The 20,702-nt window shown below is 40.0% G+C and overlaps 1 protein-coding gene across 1 annotated transcript in view; it reads left to right on the top strand.

Annotated features, from left to right (window-relative positions):
- Positions 1-1,575: 1,575 nt before the first annotated feature.
- GTF3C3 (general transcription factor IIIC, polypeptide 3, 102kDa) overlaps positions 1,576-20,702 on the top strand; it is a 21,976-nt gene continuing 2,849 nt past the window's right edge. Inside the window, exons 1-16 of the mRNA XM_009890156.1 lie at positions 1,576-1,684; positions 2,808-2,912; positions 5,365-5,555; positions 5,979-6,102; positions 6,608-6,799; positions 7,611-7,776; positions 8,804-8,951; positions 10,700-10,772; positions 12,949-13,052; positions 13,655-13,826; positions 14,287-14,489; positions 15,106-15,207; positions 16,114-16,249; positions 16,893-17,130; positions 17,493-17,683; positions 18,353-18,477. Coding sequence (XP_009888458.1) covers positions 1,576-1,684; positions 2,808-2,912; positions 5,365-5,555; positions 5,979-6,102; positions 6,608-6,799; positions 7,611-7,776; positions 8,804-8,951; positions 10,700-10,772; positions 12,949-13,052; positions 13,655-13,826; positions 14,287-14,489; positions 15,106-15,207; positions 16,114-16,249; positions 16,893-17,130; positions 17,493-17,683; positions 18,353-18,477 — 2,379 coding nt within the window. The remainder of the gene's footprint in view (positions 1,685-2,807; positions 2,913-5,364; positions 5,556-5,978; positions 6,103-6,607; positions 6,800-7,610; positions 7,777-8,803; positions 8,952-10,699; positions 10,773-12,948; positions 13,053-13,654; positions 13,827-14,286; positions 14,490-15,105; positions 15,208-16,113; positions 16,250-16,892; positions 17,131-17,492; positions 17,684-18,352; positions 18,478-20,702) is intronic.

Below are 20,702 nucleotides of genomic sequence, written 5' to 3'. Positions count from 1 at the left end.
TATCTCTGTAAACAAATAAATCCCTTTGTACCTCATTTAGAGAGTGAGCGTATACTGCCAGTTCTGAGGAATGCTAAATAATTGTTTTCTCCCTTTTTACAAATAGGTCAAGATTTCAGTAAGATTTGAATCTAAGCATCTCAGTGATGTACCCAGTATCTTAGAGATTAATTTGTAATCAATATTCAGCTTAGGATTTCTAGCTCTGTCCTGCTCTCTGCCTGCTTAAGTACATCTCCTTCTGTAATCAAAAGCACAGCTCCACTGTTCTTATTAACATGAATAATAATGAAGACTACAGACGTATTTTAATGCTAAGTTCTCTTTTTGCTGACTTTTTGTGTCAGGGAAAATATCCACCCCACTGAGTATTGTGCCTGACAAATACACTAAAAGAGACGCTGTCTCTGTAAGTTACAGCAATGGTGAGAAAATGACTGGTGGAAGTAATTTGTCCTACATAATTCAGAATGATCGCGGTAGTTCTCTTCAGTCTTCAGAACTGTTTTCTGAGAGTAGAAGTCTGCTGAGGTGCTTCAGGCAGTGTTACCCGGTCCTGGTTTGGATCATACCCTGATTGCATATAAATATTTCTGTATTTGTCTCTCATCCTTTCTTTTTATTTTTTCCTTTTCAGGCGTTAACTTTTGAACTTCATGCGAAGTGGTAACCTTCACAGCAAAATATTACTGCTTTGACTTTCTAACTGTTACCTGACAATTTAAAATTTTCCTCACTGTCACAGTTTTTACCTATGGAATCTGATGCCATGCTGTAATTAGCACACTTGCTGTCGGTTGACAAATGTGTCATGTTTGGCTGTTACAATTTGCCTAGCAGAGTTCTATTTGTTTAAATGTGAATAAATGAGAGTGCAACAGACTGCTTTTAACTACTGCTACGTGCCTTTCTTGGAAATTGGTAAATAAACGTTACCTTTCAATTTATTGGAGCCAGACGTCATGAACTGTTTTAGAGGGATTTTTTATTTTTCCCCAGATACTTTTTAATCAGAAGTCTTCTAGTTTCTTGGGAGGCTGGAGGTAAAGGGGCACTACCTGCCCCAGGGGCCCCATGGCCGCTTGTGCCTCTCCTGCCGCCCCTCACACCCCTTCCTCGCCCTGCCCTAGTCAATAACTCACCTGCACGATAACCCTACACGGATATGAAGTTAAGAAACCCTTCTCGTGTAAAAGTAACACCTCTTTCTGAGTAAATAAAAGGTGGTTTAACACCCTTCTAGTGAGGAGCTGCCCTCACGCTGCTGCCCCCTCTGAGGTACAGCGGCCCTGCCGGCCGCCGCGGCTCCCCTCAGCCCCCCCCGAGCTCAGGAGACGCCCCCTCCTCCCGGTTCATATCCCCTCAGCCCAAACCGCGTCGGCCGGCCCCTCCTAAAAGGCGATGCTTCCCCCGCCCCAAGGCGGCAGCGCCGGGCCGTGTCGGGGCGGAACTCCTGCGTGAGGGCGCGGGGCGGGGCGGGCGCCATAGCGGAGGGACCCGCGTCCTGTCCTGAATAAGGTTCCCCTGCGCCGACTGCGGCTGCTAACCCCTCACCTCCCGGGTGGTGCCGGCGCGATGTCGGGTTTCAGCCCGGAGCTGATCGATTATCTGGAGGGGAAGATCTCCTTCGAGGAGTTCGAGCGGCGGCGAGAGGAGCGCAAGAGCCGCGAGAAGGTGAGCCTGCCCCGCCTGACACCGCCCGGCCCGGCGCGGCCCGCTCCCTCCCTCCCTCCGTGACAGCACCTGGCAGGGCACGGACCTCTTCAGGGGCAGCGTGGCTTCCTCTCTTTTGTGTGTGTGTGGTTTATGCTAAGTGCTGCTGCGCTCAGCTATGGATTACTGTCTACCTAATTGTTAATCTCTGTGCAAAAATTGTAAGAAGCTGACTTTAATTTATGAGGGTCGTTAGGTACTGGTTGGTAGAGCAAGTTGTTCAGGGGAGCGTCCGCCTTTCGGTGGTGGTCTCTCTTCAGCATTTTGGCTCGTGCCGGTGTGGCTTTCGTCCTTGGCCTCGGCAAAAGCCTTCAGGCACCGTCATTAATTCCTTCTTCAGGCTGCAGCAATGAGCAGAAGCGGGTTTTGGTATAAAATCATCCAGTGTGTACTGCTGCTGCTGCTCCCCCACCGTCTTCCTGTGTGAGATCTAAGGAAGAGATCCAGTTTGACCCCTTTTTGGTGATTGTTGTGGCTTCTTGGCGGCAATAAATACAGAGAGATGCAGCTTTGTGTCTAAAAGTAAGCAGATGGAGGAGTTACGATAAATTCTGTGTGCTTGATTGGAGTATTGTAATTAACTTCAACTTTGCCACCTTTATGCCAAAATGCAACTGAATTTCTGTATTTCCTAGTCATCAGAGAGCAAATTCAGCAGAATTCGGCTGTCATGGAAGGACAAGTGATATCCTAGGGCAACCTTCTTACTGCGTTTACAAGTGCTATTTTGGTATTCTGTTTTGTGTTTAAAAGGCAGGCTTCTAAAAGCATTTGTCACGCATCTGTAACTTTTTTTAATATGGTCAACCATGTCATCTTACCTCGCTGTAACGCCAGATAAGCAATGGACTAGTCTCTTCAGTCAAAAGTAATGTGAACAGTCACCATCTGAGTCATCTCATATTGATAGGAATATAAATGTCTTGAAAGCAAGTAATGCTGGGTTTTGTTCATTTAAAAATAACGTGCTTATTCCACCAGTTTCGCTAGCTGTGCAAAAGCTGGAAACCCATGGCCTAAATGCTACGTGTAAATATTAGGGGAAATAGGAATGTCATGTTATAAAGCTGATAACTAATATTGTTGTTGTGCATAGGATGGTGAAAATGCATCTGCTGATGAAAACACTGAAGATGTAGAGGCTCCATCTTCATCCAGAAAAGCATCCGGGAAATCCCAAAGTCAGGATGAAACTGATGGTAAGTGTTAACATAATAATTTCAGTGGAAAATGTATTTAAAAAGTCCTTGAAAAGTATTTGCTCTTTGATAGCTGACTTTTAATGAATACCTGGCTGCTTCTCTTGAACCTATGGATATTGAAGCACATCATTAGAATGTATAACTTTGTAGGACATTCCAAGTCATAGCCAGGGTTTTAACTTTGTTTAGTGTTTTTAAGGGACTGGGTCTGGTGAGTTAGGCATCTTTTTCTGGGAAACCCTCCCTTTTACCCTCCTGGCTTGTTAATCACGTGGGCTCAATTATTTACTCTCTCTCTCTTGAGTTACAAGTAATTTGAAGTTCTTATCTCAAAAAGTCTTCTGTCTGTTCTGTTTTGGCTTTTTTCCTGTCCATCCCTTTGCTAGTCTTTCACTGAGACTTGAATGTTTCAGAGTATTTCATTCTCTTGTGTCAGTATTGCCTTCTTCTATTGTCACCCTGAGTGAAATAAAGTAACTAAAAAGAGGAGTTTCTTTTTTTCTGGGTGTTTTTTCTCTTGCTCAGTTGTCCTCTGGCCTGTTTAGAGTGCCTACGTTTATTTCTCTCCTTATTTTCTGCCAGGTGTTGGTAGCTAGATTCCCTGGCTGGCTTTCTTTGTGCAGTTACTGGGGTAGTAAGGTATCCTTAGATGCCTTAGCAAAATAAGCTTAACTTTCTTGGTGTTCCTACGTAGCAAAAGGACGTGCAGGAAGTGGCCGAATGAGCACTTCTCTCTCTAGTTTGTGTCAGTGTTTGTTGATCCCGTGCCTCAGGTTCTAGATTTGAGCTTGTGATTTAGAGCGCTGCGGTCTTGTTTCAGATATCCTCTCTTCAGAAGCTGTTCCCCAAGCATATTCAGGGCATATTCTTGTGGGATTGCCAATGCTGTGAGATAGCAAAGTGCGTTTTTTTAATCTCTTTGTCTTGATTCTTAAATAGGCCTTAAATTGTTTCACCTAAAATGTGCATCAGTGGTTCCTTGATTTTGAAAGTATGGCCAGACCTCATCATAGAAAGACAGAAAATGAACACTGAAAAGTGTGGTTGCAGCCAGATAGCCGTGGTTCCGTATTGACCCCTTCTTTTTGCTGATGTCTCTGAAATACTTCCAAGCTGTTCTTTTCTGCTCTTTATTCCACCCAGTCTGTTAAATCTTTTTATTGTGCATGTGATCTTTATCTAAGAAAAACATATCCTGATAGATTTGTGTGATAGCATTACTTCTGTTTTTACTGCAGAGAACACAAGTCTCAAGAGCAGTCAGAATCAAGGAAGCATTGATAATATTTATCACTATTTAAGGAGTTGCTATTAGAATGAAACTTAGGACATTCAGAAGAAAAATGTTAGAAAAGGTCCATGTTAAAATCCCTTTTGATGCATGGATCTTCAGAGCTAATCTGCATCAATCTTCAGATGATTCCTGCAGCCAAGGAGACTGAAGTAAAAGGGAAATTAAAGTAATAATTAGGTTTTTTTCAGATGGGAGGAAGAAAAGTCTTGATTTTTAGATGCTTAATGTCCAAGTCAGAAGGAAAATAACTAAGTATATCCAAGTCAGAAGAAAAAAACCCACAAGAAACCACCTATAAACTCAGGTGTAGTGCCCGATTTCATCTTGTATATACGCAATATAGGATAGATTTATTTTTCAGTCCCAACTTAATACTGTGGTTATTCTTTAGTCAAATGTTTAGATGCCCATTCCCCCGGCTGAAACCTTTCAACACTACATATTTTGGTATTTTGCATAGATATAGACTTGTGGGCGGTTATAACCCTGGGTTAACATAGTAATGAAAAGTTGCAATTAAAAAATGTGAAAATTTTTTAAAATCATATGATTTAAGCATATTTATTTTTTATATATAGCATCATATTGTTATTTATTTTAAAGAATTTTCTTATTTCTTTTTCTGGAGAAATGTGAATAATCTGGATTTTTTATTTACAAACGTTAAGAGGTACTTATTGTCATGGATAGAATGGTTACAAGATCTTCTTTTAAATTACTTCTAAAAATTGGTTGCTGCATTATTGTTTAGTATAATTGTCTGCTCACTTAACCTCTTCAGCTGAAAAGCTTTATTCCATCCAACCAGTTCAATGCTTGAAAATTGCTTTAATATGCATCTCTTGTGTGGATTGAGAAAAATGTTGAGTAAACGGTTGCTTTGGTCTGCGTGTTCCTCCGTGCTTTCACTTCAAATATCCAAAAAATGTTAGAGGCTGTGGTATACTAAGTATTGGTGATGAATAATGCAGAGTTTTAAAACCAAAGAGGTTGTAAATAGTTTTCCTGCATTTCTGTAGGCCTTTTTCTTATAGAATAACTGTTTCAAGTGGACCACTAATTATGGAGAATTCTGTTTTTCTCTGCACTTGTCCTGATAAGCAGCCTGTACTCTTGATTATAATCATAAACCTTTTTTGCTTCTTTCTCAACCAGGAGAAACTTCAGACGGCGTCAGTAAATCTGTTCATCGGGTCTTTGCATCCATGCTTGGAGAAAATGAAGAGGAGGAGGAAGAGGAAGAGGAAGAAGAAGAAGAGGAGGAAGAAACTACTGAGCAACCCACAGCTGGAGATGTTTTTGTGCTGGAGATGGTACTTAATCGAGAGACCAAGAAAATGATGAAAGCAAGTACTTAAACTTTCATGTAACTTCCCTGTATCTCCTAAAGCATAGTGCACAAATGCCAGTTTGTGTGATTTTAGCTACTTGCTGAGAAACTTGCCTGAAAATAATTGTGTGTAGGATACTCCTGCTTATGTTGTTGTTGCCTGTCTTTTTTTTTTTTTAAGAAAATCACATAGATTACTCTTTGAAAACTTTCAAAAATAATGAAGTGAGTTTTTCCAGTGTCTGAATTGTATTTGTGTTAGGTATCAGAGTTACTCTGTCAGTTATGAAAATTAGCAAATATTTTGGTCAGTCATTTTAATATTGCTAGTACTTAAATAACTTTTTATTAGATTGTGTTGAGCGCAGGTGTGACTGATGTCTCCTGAATTTGGGCACAACTGAATCCTCAGTAGAAATAATATCCTTTTTCTATTTAGGAGAAAAGACCTCGCAGCAAACTTCCTCGTGCCTTGAGGGGTCTGATGGGAGAGGCCAATATCAGGTTTGCTCGAGGAGAACGTGAGGAGGCTATCCTAATGTGCATGGAAATCATTCGACAAGGTATGTTGGAATGGAAAATCTTTTGGGCTTTAAGGATGGGGTGAAATTGCCATGAGCATCAGGAAAATTCCGTGTGGCTTCACTGATGACGAAAATAGCACAAGGCATGTCACTGTATAAGTAGTGTGGAATTAAGAGTAGGTAGTGCATTTCCTTTATTATTTTGCTTTTAAAAGGAAACGAGCACCCTAATTCCGCAGAGGGCTGGGCCTTTGCTTAGCTTTGCACAGTTTGCTTTTATTGTTTTTGTGGAACCAAGGTATAAACATCAGCATGACTTACAACGTAGAATAATGGTATAAGTGGCTGTTAGGTTCAGTCAGGCTGTTTAATAATTTATAAAAAGGAATCAGAAGCTTGTCTGCACGTTTGTTCTGAATTTAAGCAGAGCAATGTTGATGTTTCATAAAATTCTGATACCTGTTGTTTGCAGAAAGGCAAGTTATTTGCCTTCAGAGTGTTTTGAAAACAATAGTTCTTAATCATTCTTTTTGTCTTTACACAGCTCCTCTTGCTCATGAGCCATTTTCCACTCTTGCCATGATCTATGAAGACCAGGGTGATATGGAGAAGTCATTGCAGTTTGAACTGATTGCAGCTCACTTAAATCCTAGTGATACTGAGGAATGGGTTAGACTAGCAGAAATGTCACTGGAACAGGACAATATTAAACAGGCTGTTTTTTGCTACACAAAAGGTAGTGTAGCAACCATTTTAATATTTTAAAATCAATTTTAGGTGCTAATGGCAATCATTTTGTTTCCTTCTGCTTTCTAATTTAGTTTGCTGCAGTTTGCTAAGGTTCTGGTACTTTGCGTCCAGTTGGTACTGAACTTTGCATCCAGTTTTGGGCTCCCCAGTTCAAGAAGGACAGGGATCTGCTGGAGAGGGTCCAGCAAAGGGCTACAAAGATGATTAGGGGATTAGAACATCTCTCTTATGAGGAAAGGCTGAAGGACTTGGGTCTCTTTAGTCTAGAGAAAAGAAGATTGAGGGGGGATCTTATTAATGCTTACAAATACTTAACGGGAGGGTGCCAGGGGGATGGGAACAGTCTTTTTTCAGTGGTGCCCAGTGATAGGACAAGAGGTAGCGGGCACAAGCTTGAACATAGGAAGTTCCATCTTAACATGAGGAAGGACTTCTTTACCTTGAGGGTAGTGGAGCACTGGCACAGGCTGCCCAGAGAGGTTGTGGAGTCTCCGTCTCTGGAGACATTCAAAACCCGCCTGGACGCTGTCCTGTGCAACCTGTTGTAGGTGACCCTGCTCTGGCGGGGGGGTTGGACTAGATGATCTCCAGAGGTCCCTTCCAACCCTGACCGTTCTGTGATTCTGTACAGACTTTGGTGAAAGATTAATGAATCTTTAATATAGGATGTTCGGATGTTCTTTTCTTACAAAAACTTGCGCGTGTCCATTAACATTAATCTGTTCAGATAGATGAATGTGAAATCCATTGCTGCCTTTTCCTAAACTAGTCTGCTAACATGATTTTTCTTGTTGTAGCTCTGAAATACGACGCATCCAATGTGCGTTACCTATGGGAGAGATCAAGCCTGTATGAACAGTTGGGGGAACATAAGATGGCGATGGATGGCTATAGGCGTATTCTGAATCTCCTGTCTCCCTCTGATGGAGAGCGCTTTATGCAGTTGGCTAGAGACATGGCAAAGTAAGTTGGACTTAAAAATAGTGTGATTTGGTTTTCCAAAGTTTCTCAGAACCTGATATTAATAAGCTCTGCAGCTGACTCAAGCTGGGTATGCAGCTGAAGTCAAGGAATACCAGGGTGAGCCACACCCAAGCATGCGCTTCCCAAATATTGTGATGTTTCCGAAGCCTGAGGTGTGTGAATTATGCTGTGTGGAATCAATGCATCGTCTTAGAAGTGTTGCGTTCTCTTAGAGCAAGAGAATAAAATGCAAATACTGATTACTGAAAAAATGCCAATAGGATACAATTATATGCAAATGAAATACATTTTTATCTATGTAATATCACTAGAGACCTCGAAATATATCGCCAGCAAATCCGAATGAAACAAACTCTTCAATCTGAAATACAAACCATCTGCAACGGGATATAGTTTATAAGTCATTTGTGATTCATTTCTGGAGTGGGTAAAAATCTGCTTCCTCCCCTTTTTTGCTAATGAGAGGAGATCAAATCATAGAAGCTTGCCTGAGACAGGAGGCTTGTGGTGTAGCTCTCTCATCATAGTTCTTGGTAAACTGTTTAACTACTTTATATGTCAGCTTTTTTATGCATAACTTGTCAAAAGCTGTTACTGGCCTGTTTCCAAGTAGTTTGTTAAGTTGATCTTTGTGGTTGTGAAATGCACAAAACAAATGTGAGGAAGTGTATTGTGACAATATTCTTACTGAAGGTTTTTCTGAAACCAGGTTAATGCAATAGATCATTGAGGTGATCTTGAGGTGGGGAATATTGAAAACCCGAGTGATGTCCTAACGCACAGGGCAGAAAATAATGGTAATTATTTGTCATACATAAAGTTGTCATACATACAGTTGTAACAAAAGAAGAAACACCCTCTTTTTAACTGTCTTTTGTAACTTACTCTTGCTAATAAAAATATTTTATAATAGAGAAAAATAAATACAAAAATGGTTTTGCTAATATTCAGTGTACATACTGTCATTTGTCTTAAATACTTAGCATCTCATGTCTGTGTTTCATAGGAGTTATTATGAAGCAAATGATGTGACCTCTGCTATTGAGATAATAGAAGAAGCCTTTACTAAACACCAGAGCCTTGTCTCCATGGAAGATGTCAATATCGCAGCCGAACTATATATTTCTTCCAAACAGTATGACAAAGCTTTGGCGGTATGGAGAATCGAGTGCACTTCTATATTGTGTTCAGCACTTCTTTGCCAATCAGGGTGGACAGTTGATGTTCCTGTAGTGCTTAAATATGGTCATGTTTCTATAGTGATAGTGCTGATCAGATACAGAGTGTTTTCTGTTAGTTCTGTAGTAATTAGCATTGAAGCTAATGGCTTGATTTAATCAGTTGGGGTCTGATAGACTTGTATGCTGTTCCACATTTAAATTTTGAGACCCTTCCTCTCCTTCTCTACAATTGCCATAATGTTAGTAGCCAGAGCATACCTATGAGCTGGTTTTGTGAGTACTACCAGCAAAGGTAATTTTCTAAGTTGAAGGTTAAAAGGGTGACACTGAATGGTCTAATGGTTCAAACGCAGACCCTTGTTGCTTTATCTGGCTTACTTGTGTTACAACAAAAAATTTATGTGTTAATTAAGCATCAAGCACACATTCCAGAAAGACGGTACCTGTTGACTCTAAGGCATCAGGAATTGGAGAAGAATGCTTATCTGTTCCCAATTTGTTCAAATGGTTTTTAACCCTCACTTCTGAGGCACGTTTCTCAGTTGATTTGGTCTGGCTTTGAGAGGAAGGTCTTTAGTATCTGGCCATTGTTATACTTTCCCAGGTGGATTGAAGAGACACTAATAGTTGGGACTTTCTCCTTGTGAACGTTCTTATTTGCTGATATTAATTACCTCTTTTTATTTTCTCCTTAAGATTTTATCTCGATCTCTCTGTCTGTGTAAAGCATCACAAGCCTGCAAACAATTCCTCTGACCCTTCTCTATATTTCTTCCCACTTTAAAAATCAAACAGTACGGAGAAGTCAGCTGCCAGATTTATTAATGCAGTACTCAGTCGTAGAACCGTTCCCCGTTTTCTTCTTGATGGTTCTCCTCAGGTCTCTTCCTGTGATTATTCTTCCTAGATAGCTGAACCTGTATTTGAGCTGGTAAACCGAGCCTTTAAAAAATAATTGTCATAAGACAATCATCTGGTATGTTCTTCTAAGGGCCATGTACTCTGTGTTTGTCACTCTTGTTTTGGCAACAGTAGTGACTTAAATATTTACTTTACAAGTCATGAACAAAAATACCAAACTGCATTGGGTCTTAGACCAACATCCTTTACACTTGTGCATTTCCCCCCTCACACCTCCCCATTGGCAAGCGAATGCCTTGAATTGTCTGTCTTTGGTTTTTATTTTTTTAATGAGTTATTCTATTGCATTATACTGGTTTTATTGAGGTCATAATGTGTATGACCAGAGCTGTTGTAAAATGCCAGTACGCAGCTGTGAATTTTATTCAATTTTTTTTTTTTTAACTGAGACAAACCATATGGTTTCCTTGCGATGTATTAGGCTGAGGAATCCTTGGAGCATTTTGGAAAGATCTGTGGAGAGCTTATCTGTTTACCTGCTGCTTTGCTTTCTTTTTCTGTCTTCCAAGCGGCATTAAAAGAAGCTATAAAAGTTAAACACTTTTCTAGTTATGATGAAAGTAACGGTTGTATTTGCAAAACAGATGCTGATTGGATGATCTAAGTAGTCAAAAATAGTGGACAAAGAAAGATGTAGGGTGATCAAACTCAGTACTAGTCAACTAACACCATTCCATGTGAAAGGAATGCAGCTTTTCTTCTGATAAATTTTGTAATGTCTAAAACAACTGCCGTGTGGGCCAGTTACGCCATATATCCTTTACATCTTTAAAATGATCTGAGTTACTTGTCTGTTTTAGGTTATTACAGATTTTGCCGGAATTGTACTTGAAAAGAAAGTATCAGAAAAAAGTGCAACTGAGGAGAAAAAAGGTAAGTAGCTATCAAGCGGTTAGTATGACCCTACTGATCATCCAATATGACATCTTTCTTTCCATTACCTTTTCAACTCATGGGTATATTTAATGCATGTTGACAGGCTTTTCTCTTTTGAAACTTTTCAGTGTTTTTAATGAGTTACATGGCACGACCTCAGCTTTCTATAAGGAGTTACTCTGATGTCCAATTAGCCCTGCTGACTCATTAATGACAAGGACTACTCTCCAGGCAACTGGAGGCCTTTTAAAGTTCTAAACATTCCTTGGAGTGTTCACATCAGGCCAGTTATTTCTGCCAGCTAAATAGGTTCTGAAAAAATATTAGATAAGTTTAGTAGGATCTATACTCAGGAAAATCATCCTTTGACCTGAGAATAATATTCTTCATCAATCCTACTTCTGTTATTAAACATTTAAATGTTTTGGTATATAGAAATCTAGGGCTATTAGCTTGTGATTGAATGAAGTAGGTTGTTTTCGAGAAGCCCGCTTTGTGAAAGTCATCGCTTAGTTCTGGAAATGTTTGTTTGGGCTGTAGAATGATCACAGCGTGCCAACTCCGTAAGCAGACAATCTGTTCTATGATTAAAGTAGTTGATTGTTTCAGCAATCTGATCCAAACCCAATGTAATATAAGATATTTCTGTTGGTTTTTGCTTTAATGGACCAGGTAAAAATACAGTTGATCAATGAACAACTGTCCCGATAGAGACTTTTAACAGATAATTTATAAGAAGCAAAACTATAATGAGTCTAGGAATTAAAACACAGTGTTGCCTGGGGTGTGTAATTTTGTAAGACAAAGTTTCTAAACTACCCAAGAGCTTGGTTCCCTGCCCTCTGTTGCTTTATAACTTTTCCGGATGCTTCCTGCTCTGCTGTCCTTCAAAAAAAAAAGAAAAAAGTCCACTTTTCAGAGTAAGCTACTAATCAAGTATGGGTTCAAAATTGAGTAACTTTTGGCTTTGCTGGTTCTACTAGGGTAACCTGTTAATCTTTTTAAAAAGATACAGGGGCAGTGGTTGAAACTCAGGAAAGCCAGGAGGCAGTGACTGAAGACCAAAGTCATCCAGTTGCTGAATCCAGTGCTGCAGGTAAGTAATTTAACTTTTGAATTTCATACAAGTCTATGAACTGATCATATGCTCAGGAACCAGGTTGCAATCGTGTAAAAACTGGGAGACTTCTAACAGCAGAGCAATAGGGCTTGGTCCAGAAAAAGGTTTCTTGTCTACTGTCTTCCTTACTCACAACTTACTTCTAACCCAACCAGGCACCAAAACCAACAGCATTCTCCCAGGGCTTACCCACTTTGAAAAGAAAATTTTAATTTTGTAAGAATTTATTAGTAGGTGAATAGCTACTCTCATGTTGGCCATTAAGATGTTCAGAGAATGAAGAATTAATCTGCATGTTGTGATTTGCAGTACTTGGATGTGAAGGTAGAAGGTAGTAGGGCAGTCTTATATTGGAAATCACAGTTTTCTCACTTTATAGCAATCACCCTTTGAATGTCAGGTGTAAGAATTAAGGTCGAGGAGAACTTAAACAGGGTAGTTAAGGAGGTGTCATGACTGCATGTGAAGGGAATACCATAACGGAGTTTTACTGTATGACCTGTAATTTGCTAGCATTGTCATGGGTAACTACTTTGTCTCATGTTTGCATTGTCATGTTTGCATTCTGTCTATGTGTTGTGAAAGTTCTGTAGTTTACTGTATTTAACAATGTATACAGCCAGATCCCTGATACACAGGGATCTTAGCTTAATAAGAACAACTAGCTTAATGTAGGGTATTTCTTGCAGAAAGCAAGGAGAAGAGAGTACAGGTACATAAATTGCTAAAGAAAAACTTTATGAAACAAGCACGTCTTAAGAGGGCGAAGGCTCTAAGCACATCCTACAGGATCCTGCTGTTGAAGTCGATGCAAACTGACAGCACTTGATACTTCAGATGAAATTACTGGGATCAGATAGTAGGAACAAATCGTTCCACCTATAGGCAAAGATAGAGAAGAAAGGGAGAGGGCAGGCCTACACCAGCATTTGCTAGTCAGTGAGAATACATTTTCTTCATTGGGACTGAGCATGGCCGGGAGGGGATGTGGAGCTTGTGAAGTGCTTGTTTAAAGCCTATGGGTTCAGAAAGAAATTCTTTATCTTCTTACAGCTGTGGAGAAGGTCAGCTGCAGCATACCTGAGGGTGTTCCCATCGACATCACAGTCAAGCTGATGGTGTGCTTGGTTCACTTGAACATCCTAGAGCCGCTCAATGTAAGTAGAAACCAACTCAGAAGTTGGGGGATGTTCTAATAAATTACCAAAACAAGTAATTTTTCCTATCTTCATATGACTGAGGTTGTGGAGAGAGCTGCAGAGATTCTTTTTGCGTCTCTCCCACTCCAAGAGAGAAACCTAGCAAACCTGTAATAGCAAAAATACTATTTTTGTTCCTATAAATTTTGCCTCCAATGGGAAGCGTTACTAAAGCACAGTAAATCACAGCTCATGTGCTGTGACAGGCCCAGGACCACATTGCAAAGCTGTTGAAGAGTAAGGAACATGTCTTTGCTTTGTTTTAAAGCGTTACAAAATCTGAAGTCTGTTGTTTTGGAAAAAGCACACCTCACTGATGGGCACTTTCACCCATTGGATGTGAAATGCCTAGAATAGCAAAACGTGGCTTTTTCAGGAATTCTGAAATTCAGGTCTTTGTTTTTCACTTTTAAGCTAACATTTAAATGAAGGAAGTGTAGTTCAGAATGCAAATAGAATAAAAATCGTAGTATAAAATGTAAGCTTCCAGTAACCGTATCTTCAAGAAATATTCTCGTTGGTTATTTGTGCTTTTAGTGTTTTGTCTCATTCTTTCAAAGCCTCTTTTGACCACTCTGGTGGAGCAAAATCCAGAAGAAATGGGTGACTTGTATTTGGACGTCGCAGAGGCGTTTCTGGATGTTGGAGAATATAACTCAGCGCTGCCTCTCTTGAGTTCTCTTGTCTGTTCAGAACGATACAACTTGGCTGTTGTCTGGCTTCGGCACGCAGGTGAGAAGAAACAGGACTGCTGAAGACGTGGTGCTGAGAGACGATAATACAATGCTGAGCATTTCCAGGGATGTTTATCTAAGATCACTGGAATTTTAGATTCAAATGTTGAACGATAATTGGTATTTGCAGAACTATAATTGGAGATTATTATGACAACCCTGTCATGGAGCATTTTCTTGTTCTTCACATAGACTGAAATTTACTTCAGCTAAAAATACTTTATTTCATGTAAGTGAAACAGCATCTATTCTGCATTCCATCCTCTGTCAACTGGGGATGCTTTAAGTGAAACTGTGGATGCATCAGAACATATTTCTGACTATTTTCACTTTAGTAATGCATGTTATGGGTGGTTTTAACTGAAAAAGCATCTGAAAATTATATTAACTATTTTGCAAGCTTTGAAATACTTTTTTTCTGCCATTTAAGTGTATTGTGTTGTTCATGGTGTTTCTAGAGTGCTTGAAGGCTTTGGGACACATGGAGCGTGCTGCAGAGAGCTATGCCAAAGTTGTTGATCTTGCTCCATTGCATTTGGATGCAAGAATCTCACTTTCGACACTCCAGCAGCAGCTGGGCCGACCTGAAAAAGCTCTGGAGGCTCTGGAACCAATGTACGATCCAGATACACTGGCTCAGGACGCTAACGCTGCCCAGCAGGTGGGTAAAGCGTTCTGTGCTTCCAGTTTAGGATATATTATTCTGCTAAACTATGGTAGTGGTCAAAGATGTCAACTATATAGCAACAGGGATTGAGACTTACTTATCTACAGCACGGTGAGCCTGCAGAGCACAGCGAGTGATTCGTTACAGACTATCAGGGATGAGTCCTTATGGCTCTTTCTCCCTGACTGTTTTATCAGTATTTCCCCTCTCCCACCTCATCACTTGTGTGTGATGTACAGCCACTTGGCCACTGAGAACCAGTCTTGATGCCGGTCACTTTGCATCAAGTTGATCAGCAGTTGTTACACACGAGCTACACAGTTTGGCCTCTGCTGATTGTAACTGATAGTGTAGCAAAGGTTCTATATCCCCTCTCCAGCAGCACTTTCACTATAGGTAAGAGTTATGCTGAATTTCTCTGAAATTTGAGACTTTGAAACAGTATTTACTGCAGGGCAGTTTAGGGAGATCTTACCTGCTGCTGCTAAGATGCTCCCAGCTTTCTAGAATCTTTTACAGTCCTGCTAGTACTATATTGTGTCAAAATTGTTTGTTTTATAAACTCACTCTCTGTGCAATAGGTTGAATAATAATGTTCAATATTATCTAGGAATTAAAACTGCTCCTCCATCGTTCGACGCTGTTGTATTCCCAAGGCAAAATGTATGGTTACATAGACACTTTACTTACAATGCTGGCAATGCTGTTGAAGGTAAGCCAGTCTTTACAGCTACACTTTAAGAAATGGGACAGCTTTGAGTTGGGTTAAGACAAGCGACAAACAAACTCAGGAGGAAAGCTAGTGTTTTTAATATGCAAATGGTTTCATAATTTTGTTAGACAATGATCTTGCAGAGAGTCTATAATACTGGTGTTCCTGCCTGTAGTATTCAGAACAGAAGACCACTTGTGTGTATAATTCTTAAGACAGTGACTTCAACTCCCTGTTTCTCAGTGTACAGAGAACACACTGAATACTAAAGCTGCCTCTTACCTTTTTAGCGGTCAGCATAGTGCTTTCTTGAAATGTTGATACTGGCTTCTATTTCAAGAGTTTTCCTTTGAATTTCATATATTTTTTTTAATGTTTTCTTGTGATGAAATGACCAAAGAAGAATTCCTTTAGCCAGTAAATACAGTAGTGGTGGCTTTGTGTTAACTGGGTTTTTGTTTGTTTTTAAATAGGGAGTGAGGGAGGCGAATATTTAGACCTCAGTTTTATCTGTTTATTACTACTCTATTACATTGGTTGAGTAGCTGACTATGCACAAACTTCTGGAACTGATACAGAAAGGCATTGTTCTTGGTTGCCTTTATGCAAATAGTTTTGAGTTCAATAAATACAGAGATGTTCCAATCCCAGAAAAAAGTCTTTTAAGTCATTTAAAGAGTTTGTATCTTTCTTTTGCATAGCCCAGTTTGCACTGGAGCATGAGACAATGCAGAGATAGTATTCCTCTTGGGAATATTCTCTCTCATGTTCTTGCTCTGTTGTGGTGTTTCGCAGTTGCAGACTCTTTTGGTGTGCAATGTGAGCAAGATGAATTGGCAAAAAAGCTGCTTTTGTCGTAGGATGTATTAATGTAATCTGAAATGCTGCCCTTAAATTTGTTTCCAGGTAGCAATGAGCAGAGCTCAGGTGTGTTTGATATCTAGTTCCAAATCTGGAGAGAGACACCTCTATCTTATTAAGGTGTCGAGGGATAAAATTTCTGACAATGACGACCAAGAGACAGCAAATTGCGATGCTAAAGGTAACAAAAGTTTGTTAAAAACAAAGCAACAAGATGAACTCCTTAGTTCTGAAAAATGAACGTTACTGTTTTGCATGCTAAATCCATGCAGTTCACATTAACATTGCTTTATTTCTAGGGCAAAGAAGGCAGCAAAAATGAAGATCATATAACTTAAGAGAACAATCCCCATTCAGAGAAAAATAGTAAGATTACAGAATAATTGAGATTGAGAAGGACCTCTAGAGATCATATGCTCCAACATTCTCCTCAGTGCAAATATAATACATGCAAATCTAGAACATAATAGAAATATATGTCTTAAAAGTGGTGTGATTTTTTTAACCGGCCCAGACTTGGTTGAACCAGACTACACATTCTTAAGCACCATTTGGTAGATTAGGAAGAGTAACTTTAATGCATTCATGTAGTATGTTTACAGCTTGCATTGCGTGTATTTCTTGGCATTTGTTCCCAAGTTTTGACTGATTTTTTTGCTGGTGTTTTACAAACTGCACTTAAACTGAAAAAAGTAAATATTTTATCTTTATTTTACTTGTTAATGTTTTTGAAAAGATCAGTTTGACGTATGCACTTTTTTTTTTTTTAAGAGTTTAGCTCTCTTGTTTTAATTTTCTCAACTTACTGACTTCAATATTTTTAGCAATTTTTGCTGTTCTCACGAGCGTTCTGACAAAAGATGACTGGTGGAACCTCCTCCTGAAGGCTATATATTCCTTGTGTGACCTCTCCCGGTACAAGGAGGCAGAGCTACTAGTGGATTCCTCATTGGAATATTATTCATTTTATGATGACAGACAAAAGCGCAAGGAACTGGAATACTTCGGGCTCTCTGCTGCGATTCTGGACAAGAACTTCAGAAAAGCGTACAACTATATCAGGTGGGGTACTGAGAAGGTAAAGCAATGTCTTCTGTGATTGCTTCCACTAGGGCTGTAGTCATACTGCTGAAAATATTGCTGAAGGAGGTAGGCTTTTCAGCTTTCGCTAAAACAGGTAAGGCTATTGAAACTAAAGAAGCTTTCTGATAGCCTCCAATTCCAAAAAATGCATAATGTAGCAGATTGGTTGATTTGGCCAGAACCATTGGTTCTGTCTTCAACTTCCAACTTTGCCACAGTCACTGACCTGCTCTTTGACTGTCTCTTCTTTGTTGTCTTCCCTAAGCTGTTGAGGTTTTATTGCAGATACAATATTTACTCTATAGCATTTAGTAATTTCTTGTATACTTTTCATTCTATAGAATCATGGTAATGGAAAATGTCAATAAACCTCAGCTCTGGAATATCTTCAATCAAGTTACTATGCAGTCTCAGGATGTCCGTCACCATCGCTTTTGTCTCCGCTTGATGCTGAAAAATCCTGATAATCACGCATTGTGTGTTCTAAACGGGCATAATGCGTTTGTATCTGGCAGTTTCAAGCATGCTCTTGGTAATATGATCAATGTTCTAATATTAACAAATACAATAAGGGAATGTTTTGTTCTGAGAAATATTTATTAAAGCAATTTTTTTCATACATCAGAAAATTATAGGTGGCTTCACAGTGTTACTTAGCTTTAATTATATTGTACACAAAGCATCGCTAAAGAGTTTTGCTCATAAAAATAAAACTGGCGCGTTTCAAGTTTAGCACACATTGCAAATATAACTAACTTGCAAAGAGAATTGAAGGCTAATGATAATAAAGAATAAGAAGGAAAGAAACAGACCAATTTAAACAGCAGATAAAGTTGGTTGGACATTTTAAGCAGGCCTTTGGAGTAAACTTACTGCTTTCAGTCAAGCCCTCCAAATGCCACACTTAAGATGTGTGGCCTCCAGGATGGAGATCCCAGCAAGGACCACATTTGCCTTTTGTGTCTGATTGTTTTCTGCTTACATTTTTATGTCACAGTCTGCATTCTTCCTTCAGAATCCAAGGAGTGCTGAAAATACATAATTTTCTTTCATGTTCTTTTCCTGTGTATTTTGATGTAGGTGTATTAAACTATTTCTTTGCTTAGTTCACACTTCTAATTTGAAGATTTTATTTTCTGCCCTTAAATTCTTAAGGAATGTTTTTCACAACAAACACCTTCATTCAGTTATTTGCTTTTAGGACAGTATGTGCAAGCCTTTCGTGCAAACCCAGATGAACCTCTGTACAGTCTTTGCATTGGCTTGACTTTCATCCACATGGCTTCTCAGAAATACGTGTTGAAAAGGCATGCTCTTCTGGTACAGGTGAGTTACTGTGATTATTTTTACCTATAGCATTTCCTGGCTTTGTATCTTGCAGACAGTTATGGCTGCAACGTACTCTGTTTAAATAACATTTCATAATTAATATGGCATTTCAAAAGAGGGAAGTGGCAAAGGATGCACACAGGTGGATATGCTTTTGAACTGTAGTTATACCCACCTGAATCTCCTCTCCTTTTAGTTAAATGTAGCTTGTTCTGCGGTGTGTATACAATGATTACTCTCTCAATGATTAGATGTCAGCAGCTGATAGCTGTTGGTGAAAATACTACTAATTTCAGTCTTGATGGTTGTAGTCTGGATTTTCTTCTGAAGTTTTCTTCTTGCCCTGCCTTGCTCTGAAGAAGTGCTGTAGAGTAGACATGTTTCATAAACTGCATAGTTGAAGCAAACTTTACAGACTTAGAAAGTGGGTTTTTTTTCCCGTCTTCCTTTTCTCTTCCCCCTTTTAGGTGCCTCTTATAAGCACGCTCTGTAAAGATCTTGTGAACTCCAGTTTAGGCTCAATTTTTCAGCTTGCTTATTCACATTTTTCTTTCGTATGCCAGATCCAGTTACAAACCACAGGCAGATCATTCCCAAACAGAATCTTGAAAGTAATTTCCTCTACTCTCCACCAAGTATTCAAGTATTTTCATAAACTTGAAATGTCTTTTAATTCCTGTGGCCAACGAGCTCAGAGTCAGCAGAATATGGTGAGGATCCTGAGCTCTTAAGGCTTTCGAAATTGCTGAAAAACTGTAGCTTGCACTGATTTTGACAAAAGCTATAGCTCCTCAGCTACTCTAAAACAAGACCAATGATGTCAGTATCCAACTTAAAACATTTTGAACTTGCAAACTTTGGCCTAATTTTAAGATTTTTATGCACTTTCTGTAATCAGCCTGCCTTTCTTATATGGGCTGCTGTATTCTCCTTTGATAACACAGAATTCACAGAATGGTTAGGGTTGGAAGGGACCTCTGGAGATCATCTAGTCCAACCCTCCTGCCAGAGCAGGGTCACCTACAGCACGTTACACAGGACAGCGTCCAGGCGGGTTTTGAATGTCTCCAGAGTGGGAGACTCCACCACCTCTCTGGGCAGCCTGTTCCAGTGCTCCACTACCCTCAAAGTAAAGAAGTTCCTTCTCATGTTAAGATGGAACTTCCTATGTTCAAGTTTATGCCCATTACCCCTCGTCCTATCACTGGGCACCACTGAAAAAAGACTGCTCCCATCCCCCTGGCATCCTCCCATTAAGTATTTGTAAGTATTAATAAGATCCCCCCTCAATCTTCTTTTCTCTAGACTAAAGAGACCCAAGTCCCTAAGCCTTTCTCCATAGGAGAGATGTTCCAATCCCCTAATCATCTTCGTTGCCCTTTGCTGGACCCTCTCCAGCAGTTCCCTGTCTTTCTTGAACTGGGGAGCCCAGAACTGGATGCAGTACTCCAGATGCGGCCTCACCAGGGCAGAGTAGAGGGGGAGGATGACCTCCCTCGACCTGCTGGCCACACTCTTCTTGATGCACCCCAGGATGCCATTCGCCTTCTTGGCCGCCAGGGCACATTGCTGGCTCATGGTCATCCTGTTGTCCACCAGGACTCCCAGGTCCCTCTCCACAGAGCTGCTCTCCAGGAGGTCAGCCCCCAACCTGTACTGGTGCATGGGGTTATTCCTCCCCAGGTGCAGTACCCTACACTTACCCTTGTTGAACTTCATAAGGTTTCTTTCTGCCCAACTCTCCAGCCTGTCCAGGTCACGCTGTAAGGCAGCACAGCCTTCTGGCGTGTCAGCCACTCCTCCCAGTTTTGTGTCACACTTGAACAATGTCCTATTTATGTTACCCTGTGGTGATACGGTTCCCTGCTTTCTCTCTTCTCATTTCTTGCTTACTATACTTGGTATTTTTACATCCTCTCTTGCTCCTATTGTAGTTGATTAATAATTCAACCCCAGTGACATATTAGTGATCATTAGGTACTTGTGCCTGAACTAATTCCTCATGTTGCAGGAGCTATCTTCTCTGATTGCCAACATGGTCCCTAGAAAGAAAGCCCTCTATTTACAACAGTCTCATCACATTCCAAAGTGGAAACGAAATGAAATGCACGGGAGAGGATGAAAAAATTGTGTCCTCGATTTCTCCCTTCTGAATTCACCTCTTCTCTCCATCCCTCCTCAGTTTTCTCCAGGACTCCTTCAGTGTCAAATGAAACACTGCA

This window comes from Charadrius vociferus, unplaced genomic scaffold, assembly GCF_000708025.1.
Source record: "Charadrius vociferus isolate BGI_N301 unplaced genomic scaffold, ASM70802v2 scaffold147, whole genome shotgun sequence".
NCBI lineage: Eukaryota > Metazoa > Chordata > Aves > Charadriiformes > Charadriidae > Charadrius > Charadrius vociferus.
Note: the sequence above shows the minus strand (reverse complement) of the source record. Positions and strands in the feature narration are given on the sequence as shown.